Genomic DNA, 14354 nt, shown 5'->3' with positions numbered 1-14354 from the left:
CCGTGGGTTTTTGTACCGAGGGCCATAGAACATATCCATTTCAGAATATCATTATATGTCAATCCTTCGGTTCATTCCACAGATATCCATATCCAATCCATCTCAACTTTCTAGCAGAATAGTGATTTACATTTTAAATTGTTAATATGACGCTCTTTTGTTGTCTACATTTCATAGTCTGTTGATAGAAGTCCTCTGTCAAGTTTTGATTCAGACTCCCCGGAGAGACAAAAGTGATGGTCATTTAGAGTATCAGATATTTGATGGAGTGGATCAAGCAGAAGCATGTATTACTAATATGTCCACCTATTTTTGGCACTTTGTTCAGTCCCATGTCAATTAAAAATCTTTTTCCTCAGTCAAGAAATGGATCTTTAGATTGTACTGTTGCTTTTGGTCTGTGATTCAGATTATTGCGATTTCCCTTCTTCTGATAAAGATAATGTTTTACATGATAATAATGTATTTCTGATATTTTTATTCTTCTGAAACATATAATTTTATGGGCTCAGTTGCAATTCTCCAAATAATATCATTTGGACCAGGTATTCTCTTTAAAGTAGACTGGTACCAAGAACTAGATGTGACAAACTCTTTTTTGCAAGTGCAGGGAAATCTTGGAACGTCTTATTCGCCTTGGGTTTTTCTATCGTGAACTGGACCGTTTTGCTGTAAAATCACGCAATCTTAGCTGGATAACTTGTGCAAACCATGATTTTCAAATACAGGATCCAGTTGAAATGAAAGGGAAAAAACGACCTCCAAGTGTTTATCGCAGAGCTCTTGCAAATGGCATCTCTGAGGTGTTGTCAATTTATAGGTCTGCAGTTTTACAAGTGGAACAGAACTTCTTGGCTGATCCTGTGCCAGTGCTGGCTAGTGTAACACAGGGACTGAACAAGGTTTGTTAAATCTAACTCTAAAGAGGGCAATTATAAATATGCCTTTGCACATATTTTGGTAGAATATTTTTCCTTTTATATCTGTTTGGATGTTTTGCAAGGCTATGTCTGGTTTGATCTGCTTATTGTTCTTATTCATACTGTTCCAAATTAAATAAACGGTCCCTGAAAAGATAATTTGCAAAAGCTGTTGCATCATTTTGAAGCATTTATGTGTGTTCCACAGGAATATAAAGGATATGGCAGCATCACTGTAGCCTTATAGGATTCTAACGTTCTCACTTTATTCAAAATATGAAATATGAATCTTTATTTTATATTAGTGTATGCAAACGATTAAAGTAGGTCAGTGGGGTTCAAAACTACTACAAGTTAGATTAACAAATGACTCAACTAATTGGCAATATGAAAATTATGCAACTATTTTTTTGTTTAGATTAAGGGAATAAACTTAAAGGAGGGTAAGTCAATTGGGTAAACCCTAGATAGATCATCATATACAAAGCAATACCAACAATCTTGTGAACTGGCGATTCATGTTAAATGAGAATTCAGAAAATAGAGGCAGAAGCAGTACGCTATGGGAGAACAAAATTTTAGTTTGCACAAGATCTAGGAGCAGAGGAGAGACTAGCACTTGCATCAATTCCTATGAAAAAGACAAGACAGAGTCCTGTTGAATCATTAAGTGAAAGGCCTAGCTTACAAAAAAAATGTGCTGCTAGATTTTGATTAGGGTTTACTATTTTTGGTGGAACTTGATGTTTTTCAATGCATCGTTGCTGGCAAGTTGAAATTATTATTGAGACAACTACTAGTAGTGGGTAAATATAAGTATTCTAACACTGAGTTCAACTTTGATGGAAGCCTTAATAATAATGTACTCAATGTAGCCCTAGATTTTCTAGTTGCAAATCCCTCTTTTGATCTTCGAAACAATAACCTTTACTGTTAAGAATTTCCTCATTCAGTCAAAAGCATAGAGGTTGATTAGAAAATGTTTGATTCTTTTCAAATATTTCACTTGTTTTGTTAAAAAGTCTCATGACACTAAGATAAATGTGTTGCTGGCAATTTGTTTTGGTAAGTAAGAGGCCACAGCCAGTAATTTTATTATATTAATAAACTTAAAAGTACAAACTCTGTTCAGTACGGGTACTGGTAGGAAAGAATGGAGTTAAGAAAACCTCCAGTCTAGCCCTAGACTTATTCAGTCCAGATCGTAATACAAATCCTGCTGTTAAACATGAGGGTCATTTGTAAGAGAATCTAAGGTTCTGTGGTACAAATTCAGAATTACATTCGAGTATTTTACAATTTACAATTGCGAATCCTTCCTTCAATATATGCAGGATAGGTTTATTCTGCCATTACACTATGGCTTGTAACCTTCTGACCCAACATTCCAGGTATTATAGCTTATTACATTACAAACTTCCCAAATCAGATTACATCCAACAATTATTTCTGCAGAAAGCTCAGATCTGTGATATTCCTTTTCTTCTGCATTATCCATAAAATACCTGTAATCCAACCAGCACCTTCCTTCCTGATTGCACATTAGCATTTATCAAAGATGATCTAGAACACATGCATTTAAAACGTAACGGGTATCCAAGATATAACCTATCCAACATCCATAACTCAACAAGACAGAGCAAATGCATTACAATATCTGGAAGCAAGTAAGTGTGAGGGATAGGCATTATATATTTCTGAATATATATTTGTTTGTTGATTTCAAAAAAATATATTTTCAGAAATATATATATCCATCAGAGAGCCTACTCATACTCACTGTTACTCTGACCATAAATAATCCAGTAAATGTATACAATAGCAACAGATTAGCTCCCAATTAAGAATCATAGGCTTACTTACACATCTATGCTTCTCACAAAATGTAACAGAGCTACCAAATAAGTCAAAGAGGACAGCAGATCTTATATCCAGCCAGGCTTGATCAACAAGTCAATATCTTCTACAGAGTTAATCACTTCACTATGTTAAGCATACAAACTAACGATTATAATAGTACCTTAAAATCCTTATCCGGCATAGCTAGCAAAACCTACCTCCAGCAAGAAGTATTGAAATACCATAGATTACAGAAGTGTGAGAACCAGTATTCTACCCAGAACAACCACCAGATCAATAACTAGAGCTAAATAACCCAAACATGAAGAAGCCAAAGAAAAGCCACACACAAGTAAGACTAGAAAGATACAAATTAAATAACCGTTTTTAAAACAAGTGAAAGATACACGATCATCAGATCAAAGCATGCCATATGGAAACAGAGCCAGACAAGAAAATAAATCCCAGATTATATAATTATATATAACAAAAAAAATATATATACGTGCATATCTATGTATGTATGTATGTATGTATGTATCTATCAATATATATTTATTTGTCACTTTGTAGAGTAGAAACTAAGTAACATAGAAAGGATAGTATTAACAGATAGTATGATAATGTGATAGCCCGTGTAATTTCCCATATTAAAATTCATATTTTTGTAATAATTGCCAATTATGAAGAAGAAATAAAATAATCTCATTGTATATATAAATTAAAATAATTAAAATAATAATAATAATGAATTAATGATCATTGTAATTATAATATAAATTAAAATAATGGTAATAATAAATTAATGACATTGTATATATATTTAAACATGTATTATTAAATATATATGTCATCAGGTTTAATAAAATTAAGTACGATATTGATTACCACTCAATCTCATATTATGATGAAGCCGCATCAATTAAACCCAACTGAACAGACGGCTCTCTTCACGACATATATCTATGAAGTCTTATCGGGATCTTGGAGTGGCCGGAAACCAGCGGAGGAAAATACACAGTGAACAAGTTGCCAGATTTCATCAGACCTTAGAACAACCATTGTGTGAAGAAATAAACATCGAACACAACGACAGATGAGTGCATCAATATTGAGGTGATGGTAAATCAAAGATATTAATTGTTTAAAAGTTTGTATAAGGAGAACAGATATTGAAGGATTATCTACGGATTCATTTCAACAGCATCATTAATTAGAATCGGGTTCCTGTAAGGAGGTTGATTAACAGCAGATCACATTCAATCAAGATTAATCTTATTAAGATTTCAGCAAACATCACACTTGGAAGTCAAGTAATTCGCAAAGACACGTTACTTGCCAGGTACTAGAATAAGACGGTCTTTGAATGTTTGGTTTCTTTAGAAGGAACCCAGAGTAAACATTCAGATTAAGACATGGAGAGTTTTGCACAAAGCTTATGAAATATCTGGTTTCTTTAGAGAGAAACTCAGAATGCAATAAGCAATAAAGATGATTAAATTCTTTGGATAAGAACTTAGTTTCTTTAGAGAGAAATTGCGAATAGGAGACAATATATATATTGTGAAAATCAACATATGCATATGACAGAGGGCCTTGGTAAAAGAGGGATCTTTACCAAGTGATTAATCCGAGATCCCAAGAGGCCTTAGTTAGATACTCCTTCATGACAAATTACTTAATCGGGAAAACAATTCCCGTAGAGGATTGAGTAATTCGAAGGGAGTCTCTTCCGAAGGATTAGTAATGGGTTATATGGGGTAGTCTTTATACTGTAATTTTATGTTTTAATTTGAGTTTCATACATCTTTTATTAATACTGACAATCTGATGCAGGGTTCAACTTTATTCCGACAAGGGTTCATTACAGATAATACTAACAGATAATATGTTGAAAGCAGAGTTAAAAGACAGATCATAAGTGACAGAGATCCACCTACATTTGATATTAGTGTGATAATGTCAGCCATCTCAATAGATCAAAATGGATGGATAAAGGAGGTTCAAACCAAGCCTATCATCTAGCCAAAGCATTCAAACTATAAACAACAGAAAAGAAAATCCTTAGAGGCCTTTTCCTTGCCCTTACTGCAGGCCAAAACTATATTAGTGTAAGGCAGCCTCTCCTCTATTTCATCATCTCTGTGATCCACTTTATCTTCCAGCGTAAATTTTTCTAACCCTTTCCATTCCTTATGTTGAGGAATTTAGCCTCACAGTGAATTGAAGTAAACTCCATATGTTAAATATGTTAATATATGTGTGTGTGTGTGTGTTGATGGATTCATGTTGATATCCTTAATATGTCATTCTAGGAATATCTCTTCATATAATCAAAAACTTAATGTGTTATATATCAATCCTCCCTAACTAAGAGGGATTGTTAAGTTTGTAGTTACAGTCAGATTGATATGATCATGAGTTTCATTATTGATGATAATATAAATATTCCTTTATATATATTATATATATTACATATATTACATATATTATAATATATATATATATATATTTTTTCACATATGGTTAGTTATACTAACTAATGATGTTTAAACCTTGAAGACATGTCTCCTTCTCTCATACTTATATGAGATCCAAATCTGCATTTGAAACACATAAATTACAATGTCAATGTTACTACATTTGCAGAAACGATCCTAGAAAAACAACATGGTATCAGAGCCAAACTACAAGTGTAAAATGGAATCAAGAGAGCGGGGAATAAATAAACATCCATTGCAGGATACACATATCAAGAGTGATATGAACGAAAGACTATGCTGTGGATTAAAAGAAACAATCAACCCATATATTCAGCAAGAAATTTTGGAGACGATGGGATTACCGGAAATAGATCATACATAGTCGCTGGATTAATAAGGATTATTGAATTCCTACAATTACTTACAAACATTGAAACATCTGATAATCAAAGTTATCTCAATTCGTAGTCTATAGAGAAAGAGGGTGGAGTCCATATGAGGGAGCATATTAATATGCAGATACACTATCACATAAGCTATCAGAATCATATTAGAAACAATGATATAGATTTCAGATTGATTGTGATAACAGTGGTGAAGATCAGATTCATTTAAATTAATGATACAAACCAATTCATTCAAGGAGAAGGAACTAAGGGAACATAGACTACTCTTGAATTAGATGGGAATGGAAAAGACATCGTTGCACACAGCTAGAGAGGTCGATATTTTTCCTTTATCAGGCTTACACCCTATCAGAATTGAAATGTATAATATGTAATCATAAATCACGAAGTCCAACTGGCAAACCCAACAATCGTAGAGGAAGAAACAAAATTGTTTCTCAATGCAGCATACCAAATGTCCATCGAAATAATAATCAAATGGTGACATGGAGGATGTATCATTTTGGGGGTTAGAACTCTGTAAGTACGAACATCATATTCTCGGCAGACATCCATGTGGATAGCCTCCATTGGTTACAAAAGGGACGAGAGTACAATCAACGCCATCGATGGTTCTGGAAAGGAAAGAAACACGGTGCGCATGAAGAGGAAGTCTGTTGAACACTGCACTAATGTGACAAGGAAAGTACACAAACAAAACAATAACCAATCGAACTTAATAGTAGTGAATCTTGTATAAGGGAGGAAGCATTAAAGGTACCGCATAAAAGGAAGTTCGACCAACATAAGAAGGGGGTCCTAGTCAATCCTAAGACAATTGGTTCCCACCCACTCCAGCGAAGGTATGTAAGGTCTTTAAAGTTATTAATAAACTAATAAATATGTTTATTATTTATTTATATTGGAGTCACCTTCATTCTAAGTCTCCTTATCTTAATTACATAATGACTTTAGATACTAATCTATTATATTTTGATATAATATTATATTAAATGTTAATAGAAATAATGGAATCAATAACGAAAAAAAAATTAAAAAATAAGCAAATGAATGTTGGAAATATAGATTATAGTATGCATTTATAAAATCAATTAGATAGTGATTAATAGGGATCATTCTAAATGTAATAGAGTATCACATCAGTTTCTAATTATCTACATTCTGTTGGAAAGATCTTATATTGAATATTATCTTGTTCTCTCTCTTAGTTTTTGAGATATAAGGGATGAAAAGGCATATTAAATAAGATTAAAATTTATTTGTATTAAATATTAATATTATTTAAGAACATTGAGGAGAATCAAATTGCTTATGTTCTTGTAATAATAATATTTAGAATAATTATTATATATAGTTTTTATGTTCTATAAGAGCTATTTTGCTTTGATCTTTCTTCTGAGAATGTTCTTGCAGGAAAAGGAGGATTAATATCAAATTTGGAGAGAGTCTAACACTTTCTTAAAGGGAAGTTTATTTTAAAAGCTTATAATATTTATGTTTAGAGGGATTCTGACACATCCGTCAGAGGGAGCTGATAGAGAATATGGTTTCGTCAACCGTCAGTGATATCAATCATATTGATTTAGAGGGAGTAAACCAATGTTGTGATGGAATCTTTAGTGATCAATAAATCGTAACAGTCAAGAGGACTATAATTCATGCAACTATGTGAATGGGCCTACCCCTTGTGTACATCATAAGAAAGTTGTGACTTTAAATTAAACTATCTACAAGTCTCTCTTTGATAAATGAAACTTGATGTATGAGTTGTAGAGTCATTCAAGTGGCATAATCGTACTCAATCAAGATATTGGCGTATTGTGGACGAGTTTGTGATTCGCTTCTACTATTAAGCTTAATGAATGTTTTGAAGCTTCAATGGATGAAAAGAGCAAGTGAAAATTTTACATTGTGGGGGGAATAATAGTCAATGTTTCATTCCCACTTGAACCTCATTATCAAATAATCTAAAAAGACAATTTCTAAATCTTCATGTGGAGATAAGTAGTATTCTTATCTTTTACATTTATCTACTCTTTGTAATCTCTCTTATTTGTAATTCTATACAAACTATAAGGGTTATTTGCCTTGTTTTTTCTTCCTTTATGTTTGAAGATATTCTTGTAGGAAAATAAGGTTGGTACTTTACATATGCTATCTAAATTTTGTGCAGACTCAATCTAATAATAGTAGCTCCAAAGACCCTGATGATCAAGATAGATAAACTGAGGCCCTTGAAGTAAACATCTTTGATGATTGAGATTATGAGATTCTTCTACATTAAGAGGGAGTATGACACTTCTTCTAAGGCAACGTAGGAACTTAGAAGATTGATACTCAGGGGAGTCTAGCAATACATGTGGGTAATTGCATGATGTGATGGGCCTACTCCTATGTATATCATGAGGAAGTGATGAATTATCACCAGAAATCAGACAATTGATTCAGAGTGAGTTCGACAGGCATCCTTGGGTGAAGAAAATTTCTGAGGAAGTAACTAGAGGATTTGACTTCCTAGGATTGATGTTCAGAAGGAGAAATTTTGAGATATAGTCCTTTGTGAATGATACCTTCTCTATGAGTGAAATTCCTTGAAATGCTTTCTTCTCTATGAGAGAGAATTGAGGTGAAAGCCTTTGTACCACCCTCTCACTGGGTTCATGGTGGTTACTATTTCACATATGATATGTAATGACAGGTGACGATTTTTCATTGACATATATAAACAGAAGGTAAGCATTATAAGATGACGATCTTATAAATGGTAGACCTGTTATCATGGTTCTTTGGGCCGGATTTTGCCGGACACCATGATAACGAACAAACAGAAGTTAAGTTTTGTAAGATGACGATCATGCAAATGATAGGCCTGTTATTATGACAATTTTTGTTCCGGATACGTCAAAAGTCATTGATAACGAAAGCATTATGATCACTCTAGATATTGTTTCAGACAATTAGAGATCATAATATATGTTATGATAGTGTTCATAACATTGTGATTGTAGTTATTTGACAAGTCACTATTTCAAAGTGTTAAAGTTAGATAATATGTTGTGTATAGATATCCTTGATACTGATATCTCATAAAATGTTTTTGTCACTTCTCCCTTGCTAAGAGGAAGTGTTGAAGTATAGCACCAGTCAAAGTGATATACTCATTACATTGAGTATTTGTATTTATGATTTATATAAACATTTATTTATAAATGACTTTACTTAACTAATTGGGCTCTTATAATCAGAAGAGACTATTATGTTATGGAGTTCTTGAATGTAATTGTTTTACCACCACATGATTGTTGATTGAGAAGGAAACTAATTGTGTTTGTTTATACATCGATGGTGATCAAATAAGGACATGACCCTACGTAGCCTTTGGCCACATAGATTCATGTCTCTACGTGGACATGACTTGTTAAGGTTGTAGCTGCTGTCGGATTGATTTTATCATGAAAATTATTGGTGTCATTGTTATTAAGCCAGATTTTGCTTGACACATTGATATCCATCATGGTTATTAGGCCGGATTTTGCCGAACACCATAAAAATCATTTCTTATGGTTCTTTAGGCCGGATCTTGCTGGACACCATAACTTAAATCTATCATACACCACACTTAAGGTGGCATTTAATTTTGTATTATATTTGCTTCAATTCCCTCCTTGCTAAAGAGGGAGTGTTGAGGAATTTAGCCTCACAGTGAATTGAAGTAAATTCCATATGTTAAATATGTTAATATATATGTGTTTGGGTGTTTGTTGATGGATTCATGTTGATATCCTTAATATGTCATTCTAGGAATATCTCTTCATATAATCAAAAGCTTAATGTGTTATATATCAATTCTCCCTAACTAAGAGGGAGTGTTAAGTTTGTAGTTACAGTCAGATTGATATGATCACGAGTTTCATTATTGATGATAATATAAATATTCCTTTATGTATATATATATATATATATATATATATATATATGTCACATATGGTTAGTTATACTAACTAATGATGTTTAAACCTTGGAGACATGTCTCTAATATGAGATCCAAATTTGCATTTGAAACACATCAATTACAATGGCAATGTTACTACATTTGCAGAAACGATCCTAGAAAACAACACCTTACTGGCGCGGACATGCATAATGCTCATTAGAAACTGAATATTCTTGATAATGGCAGGAATCCTAGTAGTAAAGGCTTGATGGTTCTCAATAATCAGAATAGGGTAAACTGGGACCAGGTTATTCCTTTCCCAATAATGCCTTCGCTTGGGAATGCAAAGATTCTCATTGATATTGTTCAGAGCCACGTCCGATTTCTCCAACAGGGATTTTTGAAGAGACTTCTGCATAAAGTATTCAATGTAGCCCCATCCTTCTCAACCTTCAAGATATTAGCAAAAAAACTCCAATAACCTCAGTGCTTGTTTTTGGTCTATCTTCCAACAATGATAATTTCTTCCCCAAAATCCTAAGCACAACCCTTATTATCAGGTTGTGCTTAGCATTCACCATCTTCTTAATCCTTTCACTTGAAACACCTTCACCAAATGGACATTTCTCTCTTATTAGCTTTCATCCGAATAGAGGTATCCATAGTTAGAACCGAAGCGGTATAGGGTGAATGTTATGTGCCAACCTGCTGAAAGGAATTTAAAACTTGAGAGGTTGCTAGAACCTCCAAGAAGCTTTGACATAAATGTTGATGTGATCAACTCTTACTTGGAAATGATCCGCCCATAATTGTTGGGAGAGATATGGAAACCTTTACGAGTCATCATTGCTAATCAAGGCCGTGACAATAGAGCATAAGAGGACATAGAGCCCAAACAATATAAAGTGGATGAATAGATGGGAGCAACAATATAAAAGGGGAGAATTGAAAAAAACATCAAAAGAGGACAAAGCAAAGAAGAGTATGGCGAGAAAAAGTATATGTGTGTGTGTGTGTATATATATTTATAGATAAACTCCATCCACATAAATAAGTATAAATATACATGTGTGTGTCTGTTGTAGTCAGTAGATATTGTGTAGCCAAAGGGTTGATGTCGTCAGTAAAGATTGTGTAGCTGACAGGTTGATGTCGTCGGTAAAGACTGTGTAGCCAACGGGTTCATGTTGTCAGTAAGGATTTTGTAGCCGATGGGTAGACTAGTATTGTTATGTAGCTGACGGACCACTTCGGGAAGGTTCAGCGGGAAGTATTTATACCCCATCTGGGATCATTGTAAATCATCATCTATATGTAATCTCTTGGCATATGCGAATAATAAAAGGAGTACTGCTGTTCTTGTTCATTATCTATGTGCATTAATCATTTGATCTATGCGGTAAACATTTGGCGCCGTTGCTGGGGACTTGGAACAAAGGCTGAGGAATGAAGACTAATGCCGTATCAGTTAAACAAAAATAAGAATAAACTAAAGGACAAAGATGAAATCTGCACAGGTCAAGAAAATTTAATTTTGGCGCAGCAGGCCAAACACAGACGAAGGTTTCAGAAGATTATCGATGGACACTGAAGCGCTGAGGAATTGTTGAAGGAGACTCGCTAGCAGGTGGAGTTGGTGGAAGAAGCAAGGGAGGAATTTTTGAACTTGTATTTGTTGAGGGAAGAGAATCCAGACGGAAGGGAATTAACTCGCATGGCTCGGAGTGCCAAGGGAGCATGAGCGTGAAGTGAACTCTTTGTCTGCGATACACTTCCAGAAGAGACAACTTCAAAAGATCCTTCTTCACCAAAGTTCGCCGCTGTTGCAAATAAGACACCTATACAAAACGACGACAGTGTGGGAGCGCAAAGCGTTGGCGTGGGAGTGCAAAGCCACGGTGTGGGAGTGCAAAGCGTCGGTGTAGAAGTGCAGAGCGCCGGTGTGGGAGTGCAAAACAATGCTAGTGTTGCAGGACTGAGCAGTGCTTGTGCACAAAATCTAGTACTGATGGCAGGACCAAAGGAAAAGTTGCCAAAGTTTGATGGGGATGGTATGGCCGATCCAATCTGACATTGTAAAACATGCGAAACAATTTGGAGGGCGAATGGCATAACAGATACAAACGAATGGGTTCGACAATTTTCGGCAACCCTATGAGGTGTCGCAATTGATTGGTTTGCCGATACGGATCCCTAAAAATTAACCAATTGGGACAACATTAAAAAAGGAGTTTATCAGTGAATTTCAATTGCTGTGCGACAACAATGAGATTGTAGCAGAGATATACAACACAAAGTAGGGGAAGAATGAAATTCTCCGAGTATACTCTAGGAAATTAAAAGACTTAATAAATAAAATGGAAAATAAACCGGCAGATGGACTACAAAAAAGATGGTTCGTTGAAGGTCTATGCTCGAAGTTGCGGAAAAAGATGAAGATTGTGCCGCCATCGTCATACGCCGAAGCATAGAAAGTGAGTAGAAGACAAAAAAGAAAAAGAAGAGTAGTTCATCCGACTCAGATGATGACGCGTCCTTGGGAGAAGATAGCAGCGATGATGAAAACAACAGCAAGAAGGTCCGAGCTCTCTAGAAGGAAATGATCCGAACGATGAAGGAATTTAAGAACATGCAGAAAGAAACGAAGGGAAGCGAGCTATGGTGCATAGAATGTAAGGTAAAAGGTCACACAAAGGGATCCTGTCTAAAGAACCAGTTCTGCGAGATCTGCCAGATCATGGGACATTCCACAAAAGAATGCCCGTTCAATATGAAAACAAAAGAACCTCAACAAGTGCTCCTGACATAGGCAGCTTCCACTTCAGGAGGGAACGAAAACACAAACATTGATGGTGCCACTTCGGGTGGGTACAAAAATAATAGTAGAGGGCAAAACAACAACAACAATGCCAACAACAATAATGGGAGCCGAAGTCGAATTCAGTATGATGTGAACGGCCGGTCGATGGTTCAATGCCGAGCATGTAATTTGTGAGGCACTTTGTCCGAGATTGTACAACGACAAACACACCAAAATTATTATGCAGATGGTGTGGGCCTAGTGATCATGAAGATTCCAAGTGCCCGAAATCAAGAGTGAATTTGATCACCATCGGGATGGACGAGGAGGAGGTTCTGGCAATTACGCGACGGCAAGCAAAACTATACCCTGATCCAATGGAAGAAAAGAGGAAATTGGGGGAAGCACGGGCCGAAATTGAAAAAGCAGCAGAGGCGGAGACATCTCAGTTGAAGGACACCACCGACACCTCAACAAGGAACTGTGTCGAGCAAAACATAATAAGGCAGGTGATGCAAATGGAAGTCCCGATCAAATTTAGTGACCTCCTCACAATGCCCTAGTTACGGACGACCATTTTGAATTATACACCATTTTTGAAAGCGACGGAGGAAACAGGAAGGGACAGTAGTGGAACGACGACAACAGACCCAATGCTTCTGGCACTCACAACAGGAAGGCATCCGACAGTAGTGGAGATGGGCATTCTGGGAACTGTTTTGACAGACACAATTGTGGACGGAGGGTCAGGAGTGAATGTGTTACCAGAAGATGTATGGAAAAAGTTAGGACAACCTACGCTATGGCCACCAACATTCCAGTTGCTCACAGCAGACCAACACAGGATCAAACTATTGGAAACCTTGAGGGCACCACCGGTAACTATTGGAACGTAGCCATTTTTATTGGACTTCGTGGTCATCCCATTGAAAAGAGAAGGCTATGATGCTATTCTAGGATGGAATTGGTTAGTGCAAGCAAAAGTAAAACATGATTGGAAATGAAATACCTTATCAATGGAGCACGGAGGCAGAAGATTCATAATTGACCTGCACACACAAATGGTAGGTGAGGAGGCGGCATCATCAGACACAAAAGGTGAAGGCGAGAGTTACGACGAAGGAAAGAAGAGAATGGAACTGGACAAAGGAGTATTGAGACTAGGAGGAGGATCAAATGACGATGACCTAGACTTGGTGAATGGTCTTTTCCACTGGCAAATAGAAGACTACAAACTCTTTTCGAGTTGTAATATGTTAAGGTTCGACGGAGGTGACAAAAAAGAAGAAAATGAATGCTTGAAAGAATACAGAGAAGCGAAAGAAGGACAGACAGTTACGACTGAAGTTGAGGGGAAGAACATACAGTACAAACCCAGAAAAAGGAAAGAACCCACCGTTCGGTACACAGTGAACGGACCGTGCGGGAAGAAAAGGTTACACCGCACCATAAAATTAGTAGAAAGGTGCTGACAACAAGGAAATAATCTAGATGAGCGACGACTGCAAGCACAATGGGCCACAAAGGTGACACAGAACAGACGCAAAGCGTGGCATGATAAGCACCTAAAACTCAACAGGTTTCAGTAGGGGCAGTTGGTGTTGAAGTATGATGGACGAAATGAAATCAAACTAGGAAAGTTTAAGGTCAGATGGGTAGGGCCATACCAGATCCGGGAGGTAGGTGACAATGGAGCAATAAAATTGTGGACTTTAGACGGACAAGAAGTAACTCAGGCAATCAACGGTTCGAAGCTAAAGATGTACCATGCTAGGAAGACTCCCTCGTCATCACAGAATGACGAAGTCCGGAGGGAGAATTGAGGTTGTAATTTAATTTAAAAAAGAAAAAGAAAAAAAAAGAGTTAAAGTGAATGCCTGCAGGCTGTTCTGCGGACACCTGTCCCGCAGGAAGGTCTGCGAGTTTTTCATTTGTTCCACGCGGCTTGAACTTTGTCTTCCACAAGTGGCT

The 14354-nt window shown here is 36.1% G+C and overlaps 1 protein-coding gene across 2 annotated transcripts in view; it reads left to right on the top strand.

Moving 5' to 3' along the window:
* The window catches only part of GCP4 (GAMMA-TUBULIN COMPLEX PROTEIN 4), a 220743-nt gene that overhangs the window by 14712 nt on the left and 191677 nt on the right, over positions 1 to 14354 (top strand). For both annotated transcript variants that reach the window (XR_016356680.1, XM_089803100.1), the window contains exon 2: positions 611 to 902. Coding sequence is in view for 1 of the 2 variants with exons in the window: in XM_089803100.1 (XP_089659226.1) it covers positions 611 to 902 (292 nt within the window). In the remaining variant the exon portion in view is untranslated. The remainder of the gene's footprint in view (positions 1 to 610; positions 903 to 14354) is intronic.

The sequence above is a fragment of the Cupressus sempervirens genome, chromosome 10, assembly GCF_028749045.1.
Source record: "Cupressus sempervirens isolate cs-2001-9-10 chromosome 10, ASM2874904v1, whole genome shotgun sequence".
NCBI classification, from domain to species: domain Eukaryota; kingdom Viridiplantae; phylum Streptophyta; class Pinopsida; order Cupressales; family Cupressaceae; genus Cupressus; species Cupressus sempervirens.
Note: the sequence above shows the minus strand (reverse complement) of the source record. Positions and strands in the feature narration are given on the sequence as shown.